Raw genomic sequence first — 8,514 nt, 5'->3', positions numbered from 1 at the left:
GAGGGGTGAGCAGATGGTGTTCTTTGTCTTTCAAATCTAAAAAAGATTCGCAAACCTACAATGAGTCATAATTACAATTACATGTGATATGGAATTTACAAAAAGAATAAAATTAGCTAGTGAGATTATAACCAGTATAAGGTTAAGCTTCTTAAAGGTTTGATGTATTAGGGATGAGTCCCAGCTCACATTTGCTGGCCACTTCAACATGCGAGGCCTGACCTCAAGTGCAGTAGGAGTAACTAGAGATGTGTGCTCATAAAACCAAAGCTGTGTAAATGTTAAATCATAATCTACTTTGAGTAAAAAATAAAAGCACTAACTATGAGCAGAAAAACAAATTATTTATATATCTCAAAGATTGATCCCGCCTTCATTTTGTGACGATGACATTCACTTGATTAATAAGACATCCACAATTGGTAGTAGACCAATTAAAAGAAGGAAAAAAATCTACATTCTTGGCAAAACTGTAAAGCTCTTTAGGCACATTAAAGTTGCTTGAATGAAAAAAATAAATTTAATAATAAAATCTTTAAAAGTAGTTCAACAAATAACATAAAGCACTCCTCGGATGAAACCTTCATTAGGTCATTCTTTATTTGTATTGCAGTTAAACCACAAGAGGGGGTTTTGGTCTAGTGTATTAGTTCTCCTTTGTTGGGCATGCCTATCAGTAGGGTAACCTGATTAGAGTCGAATCTTAATTCTTTCCCTCCATTTCTGAATACACTCTTTTGAACATCCCAACATTTCATAATGTGCATTGTTAGGACATTATCATACAAATATGGAGGCAAATCAAAAAATTAAAGCACATTCAAAACTTTCAAGGTGTTCACAGTATCCTTGGATAGGGTATGTTTGACCTTATCAAGAACAAATCTTACAACAATGGTCGGCACCTATAATTGAATATCCTTGGGTTCATAAACCTACAAAAGAAGATAACACAAAGAAGACATTTTGTTAACGCCAAATGTGTCCATAATAACACTAGAATATCTATACAATTACACCAAAATATGTCCACAATAGCACAAAAATATGTCTAAAATAACACCAAAATATGTCCACAATAACAAAAAAATATGTTTATAATAACACCAAAATATATCCACAATAACACCAATATATGTCATTAATGAGCAAAAATAACTCCAGAATAACACAAATATGTCCAAAATAACACAAAAATATGTCCACAATAACACCAAGAAATGTCCACAACAAGAACAAGTTCTCTATACAATAAAACCAAAATATATGCAGACAGATTAAAAACTTAATAACAACAAAGTATATGTTCATGATACAACACATATATGTCCATAATAAATAACAACAAAATAAATACATGGTAACACCAACTTATTCATGCTGGTGTATTGTGGTGTTATTAGTGTAATAACATTGTGTTATTGTCGTGTAAAAGTGGTTGTACAGTGGTGTTATTCGTGTCGTCATATTGTGGTGTTATTATGGTTGTATTATGGTGTTATTAGTGCAATTGTGTGATGTTTTATGTTCTTCCATTATGGTGTTTTATTTAATAACATCGTGGTATTGTCATGTAAAAGTGGTTGTACAGTGGTGTTATTCCTGTCGTCATATTTTGGTGTTATTGTGATTGTATTATGGTGTTATTAGTGCAACTGTGTGGTGTTTTATGTTCTTCCATTCTTCTAAGTTTTCCTTGTCTTCTTTTATTCTTTTATATTGACTTGCTTAAGAACACAGAGAAGTACATGAGTTCCCTCTCTAAACACTAAATCCTTACAAATGATTTGTGTTGGAATAACCTAAACATCACAAGACTTACATGGCTAGTGAGAGCTACCACGACAGTTATGCATCTGACAACCAATAGTGAAAGGGATTTCAGACGAACCAAACCCTATTTATTGAAATCTCAGATGAATAATGCTCTCTCCAGCGAAACCCTATCCGATGGTAATTGAAGAAAATAAAAAAAATTGAAAATTTGTGAAGAGTTTGGTTTTCAAAGTAATGGGCAGGATCGGGTCGGGTCATGCATTAAAATAACTACATAATAATACCGCAATAACATCACATTAACATCACATTAACATCTCAAAAACACCACAATAATACCACATAACAAAACATAATAACACTGAAATAACAACAGTCGAATACCACCGCATAGTTGCCGCAATATCACTCAAATAACACCATAATAACACATCAATAACACCACAAGAACATTATAATAACTCTGAAATAACATCAGTTGAATACTGCCATAGAGCCACCACAATACCATTCAAATAACACGTCAATAATCCCACAATATTACCGCAATAACAAAATAATAACACCAGTTGAGAATACCACCACAGAGACTTTGCAATACCACTCAAATAACATCTCAATAACACCACAATAATACTGCAATAACAACGGAACAACACCATACCAACACCAGTTGAGAATACCACCATAGAGCTGTCACAATACCACTTAAATAACACTAAAATAAAACCTAAATAATACCACAAATAACACCAGTCGAGAATACCACCGCAGAACCGCAGTAATACCGCTCAAATAACACCACAATAACACCTCAATATCAGCATAATAATACCATAGTAATGTTATAATAACATCAGTTGAGAATACCACCATAAAGCCACCACAATGCCAAACAAACACACATCAATAACATTTCAATACTACCACAAAAATACTGCAATAACACTATAGTAACACCACAACACCTGCACAATAAAACCTCAATAAAAACATAATAAACAACAATAACACCATAACAAAACCGAACTAACACCAGTCAAGAATACCTTCATAGGCACCGAAATACAACTCAAATAACACCATAATAAATCCTCAGTAACACCTCAACAACCCTATAATAATATCACAGTTACAACATAATCACATTATAACAACACCAATCATATATCACTACAGAGCCGCCACAACACCACTAAAATAACACCTCAATAACACCACAATAATATTGTAATACTACCGCAATAACACCAGTCGAGAATACCACTATAAAGTTGCCACAATACCACTCAAATAACACCACAAAAATATCACAATAACACCATAATAACACTAGTCGAGAATACCACCACAGAGTCATCGTAATACCACTCAAATAACAACATAATAACAACACAACAACTTCAAAATAACACCTCAATAATACTAGAAAACACATGTCGAGAATATCACTACAGCGCTGCCACAATACAACTCAAATAACACCTCAATAACAAAATAACATCACAATAACACCATAATAACACCAGTCGAGAATTCCACCACAGAGTCGCCACAATACCACTCAAATAACACCACAATAATGCCGCATTAACACTACAATAACATCGATTGAGAATACCACCATAGAGCCGCCACAATACCACTTAAATAACACCAAAATAACACATGAATAACATAATAATAACAATAATAATAATAATAATAATAATAATAATAATAATACCACAATAATAACACAATAACGCCATAACAACACTAGTTAAGAATTCCACCACAGATCCGCCACAATATCACACAAATAACACCGTAATAATACCTCAATACCATCACAATAAATTCATAATAATACCACAATAGCACCATAATAACACCGGTCGAGAATATCACCATAAAGCCATCACAATACTTCTCAAATAACACCACAATAACAACAAAGTAACAACTGAATAACACTGCAATAATACTGCAATAATATCACAATAACACCACAATAATACTAATCAAGAATACCACCACAAAGCCACCACAATACAACTCAAATAACCCCTTAATAAAAAAGTAACATCGCAATAATACCACAATAACACCATAATAACACCAGTCGAGAACACCTTGATAAAGCCACCGTAAAACCACTCAAATAACACAACAATAACACCGCAATAACACCGCAATAATACAACAATAATAATGCAATAACATCATAATAACACTGGCCAAAATTACCACTAGAGAGCCACCGGAATGCCACTCAAGTAAAACAATAATAACACCTTAATAACACCATAATAATATTGTTATAATATCAAATTAACTCTGCGAAAACACCATTTGAGAATAACACTACAGAGCCCACAATACCACTTAAATACCAAAATAACATCTGAATAACACCACAAATAATACTGCAATAACACCATAATAACAATAATCAAGACTCCCATTGCAAAGCCGCCACAATACCACTCAAATAACACCAAAACAACACTTCAATAATACCAAAATAATACTGTAATAATATCTAAATAACACTATAATAACATCATTCGAGAATATCATTATAGAGCCATCACAATAACACTCAAATAACACCGTAATAACGCCAAAAGAACACTTAAATAATACCACAATAATACCACAATAATACTACAATAATACCATAATAACACTAGCCAAGAATAACACAACAGAGCGATCACAATTAAACTCAAATAACATCTCAATAACAAAATAACACCGCAATAATACTGCAATAATACCATAATAATACCAGTTGAGAATATTATCATAGAGCTGCTGTAATACCACATAAATAACACAACAATGACACCTCAATAACACCACAATAATATTGCGATAATAACACAATAACACTAGTCGAGAATACCACCATAGAGCTGCCACAATACTACTCAAATAACACCAAATTAACACCTGAATAACACCACAATAATATCACATAAATACCACAATAACACCATAATAACACTAGTCGGGAATACAACCACAAAGCCACCGCAATACGACTCAAATGACATCGCAATAACACCTTAATAACACTAAAATAATATCGTATTAACACCATAATAACACCAGTCGAGATACCAAAAAAGAGCATCATATAGCTTGAAAACCTTCAAAATAAAATCCAACATGAAATCAACATGAACTTTACAAAAATAACAACCGAATACCACCACAAAACCGCCATACTAAAATAACAATAACACCACAAGAATACCATAACAAGTTTTTTTTAGATTTCATCATCAATATTTCTCATCCGACAAGAGAGGCAGGGACTGTGGCAGGTATGCATCTGTCATCCGACAGTGCGAAGGATTTTAAATGAACCAAATCTTAGCTATCAAAATAACGCTCTGCGAAATCCTATCCGATGTCGTTAGAAGAAAGTAAAGATTTATTCGATGCGAAGAATTTTGTTTTCGGAACAATAGATCAAATGGAACTGAATCATGCATTAAAATGTATTGAGCATTTTTGTTGAGTAGATCTGTCGATTAGACTAGGCCAACTTACATTAAAGTCCGGGCAATATTTTTTCGTGCCAAAGAGACAATGAGTTAGATCCCTTGGATCGGAACAAATATTACGCCTGGACTCCGGACGTAGAGATATCTCCGAAGTCCAACTTCATCAAGCTACGTGGAGGTGAAAAAAAAAATAAAATTGTTTTAACTCAAAATAATATTCTCCCGTATTTTTTCAGATTATTCAGTGTTATTATGATTATATTAGTGTATTATTGTGTTTGTGAGAATTTTTTAACAAATCGCCGCAATATCTTTCGGGTCTAAGTCGCCTGTTTCTTCCCCTTGGCGTCGCAAGAGACCGGAGAACATGGCCGGCGATCCATACTATAGATACGTTCCGGTGGAAAGAGGTATGCTTCCCATGGCGTTATAGACTTTCCTCTCCTTCTTTTTCTCTTTTCCTTTCTCGCATTCCCGCCGTCTTCTCGCCGCCTTGTTTTTATTCCCTTGAGTGTTAGTGCGAGTAGGAACTCTCTCCTGCCCTCACCCTCGAGGTTCCGACTTGTCTTTTTTCCGTTCATGTTTTCTTTCCAAGATCTTGCTGCGAAGTTCCCATGATTTCGAGGGGTTACTTGATCATTCCAATTGCTCCACGTTGGTTTGAGGGTTTTAATTTGACGGTTTTGGTACATTTTTTATGAAGATTTAGAAAGGGGGAGATTAGCTTGTTAGACTTGATGGATCAAGGAAAAGTGGGAATTTTTTGTTGAGTTGTTTCCTATTGGCAATGGAATTCTGAATTTTCCTGCTGGCATTGGAATTCTGAAGCTGTTATTTGGAATTATGTGTTAGAAGACTAATGTTTTTATACAATGCAAAAACCTTCAAAATACATCAAAAGTGATGATTTTGTTTTTGCTTTCTTTAATGATAATGAAATCATTATTTTTTGACTTGTTTTCTACTTACAAGCAACTAATCGTGCTCCTGGTGTAAAATGTTGTGCCGAGACGGGAACCAATTTGCATGAACGGACACACTATTACATGCTTTATGCAGCAGCTTTACAATATGCACTTTTATGTAGAACCGTGAATTCTCATTCAGTTTCATGTTTTGTTACTGTCATCATCTAGTTTTTTGTTTTGGAATGGATTAAAAGCCATGCTTGTAATTTACCTTGATTTTTTTAGCTTCCCTTGTTTCGACTTGCAAGTCCTATTTTTATATCTAATGGATACAAATCTATATAATCTCGTAAAGCTATATTTCTAGCCTTAGTGATCCATACATTTTGTAGGAATGACAATGATTAGTTTTCTCTTCTTTTTTCGATATCTCTTGGTAATTTCAATGGAAAGGAAATGTGCTGTTAAAGGTGGAAGAAGTGTTCAATTTGTATTCTGTTTATATGTACAGATAGACCCTTCCATCATGGATTGTGTCTATGTTTGAGTCTACATTGGTCTACGTACACTATGAACCATTTATTAAATTATTGCATTAAAGGATTGGTGAACTTGTGTGTTACAAAATAAAACTTTCTATGTTCATAGAAGCGTCAATTTAGCTCCTCTATTTACAATAATAGCAACAAAATCTTAAAGGACCTAACAATGCTACCAACTTCATTCTTGTTAGATGAGAGTCACCACCTTTTTGTTTTTGTCAATGGGGATAGAACGCCTCATGCCCTTGCTTCTTAGCATTTTTTTGTAACTTTTGCTCTTTCCTTTTTAATGCAATATGCACCCCTTAAAAAAATAAATACAACAACAACAACAAAGCCTTAATCCCCACTATTGCGGGGTCGGCTACATGAATCCTTTTTCTCCATTGCATCCTATTAAGTGTCATATTATCATTTAAAAAAATAATTAAAAAAAAAAAAAATAATAAAACTTCATTCTCAATAAATTGTTAAATTCTTAATGACTTGTTGTATTATTGGAAAATACATAGGTTCAATTGTTCATTTTAAAAACTTGTAGTTTTATAAAGTAAGTATGATTTCAACGACATGCACATAAATCTCGCTTGATTTAAAATATTAATCAATCTCGCTTTAAGAAATCAACTACATTCTAACATTATCCTACCCAAGCAATGCTAATCAACAATTAGACCAATTCTGTGAATTTGAGTTTTTCATAATTACGGAAATGTCAAATAAATTAATCCCAGAATATAACATCTTTAAATGTTATTTGGTTTTATAATATTCTTGAACATTGATTCATGGTAATCATTGTACCCTCTATTGGCACTAGATCGATTCTTTTTTCCAATTTTAGTTGAACTAATTGACATGAATCATGGTTGTTAGCGTATCTAGAAAAAAGTACATAAAAAATATTATTATATATATAAAAGTAAATGTACTTTCATTTATTGCTTCTTTTTTGTCGTACACATTATGCCTTAAAAACATGCATTACAATAACAAAAGACAAAGGATTTAATAATAAGATGACACATCTCCAAAAATCACTCAATATAGCGTAAAACATGAGACCTACAAATGCAACACTTGAACCTAAATCAAGAATTCGGGCTAACCAAATTCTAGGTTGAAACAAACTAGTTCATTCAATTAAATTATATTTTTTATTAGGATGCATTATCCATTCTAATAATTGTAGGATTAATTTCAAATTATTTGTTAGGATCAAATTGATTTGAAATAGGTTTGTTATTATCTTGTGCCTTGTCTCCACAAATGGGGTTTATAGCTTTTTAATGAAGCCTTGGTTTTAATTCTTCTAATGGTTAAGGCTTGCTATGGGGGTGTTCTTTTATATCATAAGTACAATAGGGATGCTAGTAGTGGCATGTAAGGTTGGTGTTGGGGAGGTTAGGGTTAAGTTAAATTTTATTCGGTTGAGAGCATGATGTAGGACTTTAGGCTTGACACATGGGGGAATTTCAAACCTTAAAATCACTTGAAATTGCTTTGGGGATGTTTATATATGTGAAATGGAGTTTTTGGGAATTTTTCATGTCGATTAAACAATGAATTATCGACAAAGTTAAAACTTGGTCATGCTCAAATTATTTTGGCTGATTTACTGTTTTCTTGAGTTTCTTTTTTTTTTTAAATTTTCGTGGGAGGGGCTACATTGAGTGGAGTTTGAAAGAGGATAAAGTTGAGAGGGACAAAATGGAAATTAACATAAGAAATTAAGAAAAAAACAAATTAAAAAAAAAGTTCTCATTAAAGAATACCGGCTCCTGAAAAACA

General features: G+C 33.0%; 1 protein-coding gene across 1 annotated transcript in view; it reads left to right on the top strand.

Moving 5' to 3' along the window:
- Positions 1–1,916: 1,916 nt before the first annotated feature.
- The window catches only part of LOC110039073 (nuclear speckle RNA-binding protein A-like), a 55,927-nt gene continuing 49,329 nt past the window's right edge, over positions 1,917–8,514 (top strand). The window contains exons 1-2 of the mRNA XM_020744020.1: positions 1,917–1,953; positions 5,559–5,683. Coding sequence (XP_020599679.1) covers positions 1,917–1,953; positions 5,559–5,683 — 162 coding nt within the window. The remainder of the gene's footprint in view (positions 1,954–5,558; positions 5,684–8,514) is intronic.

The sequence above is a fragment of the Phalaenopsis equestris genome, unplaced genomic scaffold (assembly GCF_001263595.1).
Source record: "Phalaenopsis equestris unplaced genomic scaffold, ASM126359v1 Scaffold235074, whole genome shotgun sequence".
Lineage (NCBI taxonomy): Eukaryota > Viridiplantae > Streptophyta > Magnoliopsida > Asparagales > Orchidaceae > Phalaenopsis > Phalaenopsis equestris.
Note: the sequence above shows the minus strand (reverse complement) of the source record. Positions and strands in the feature narration are given on the sequence as shown.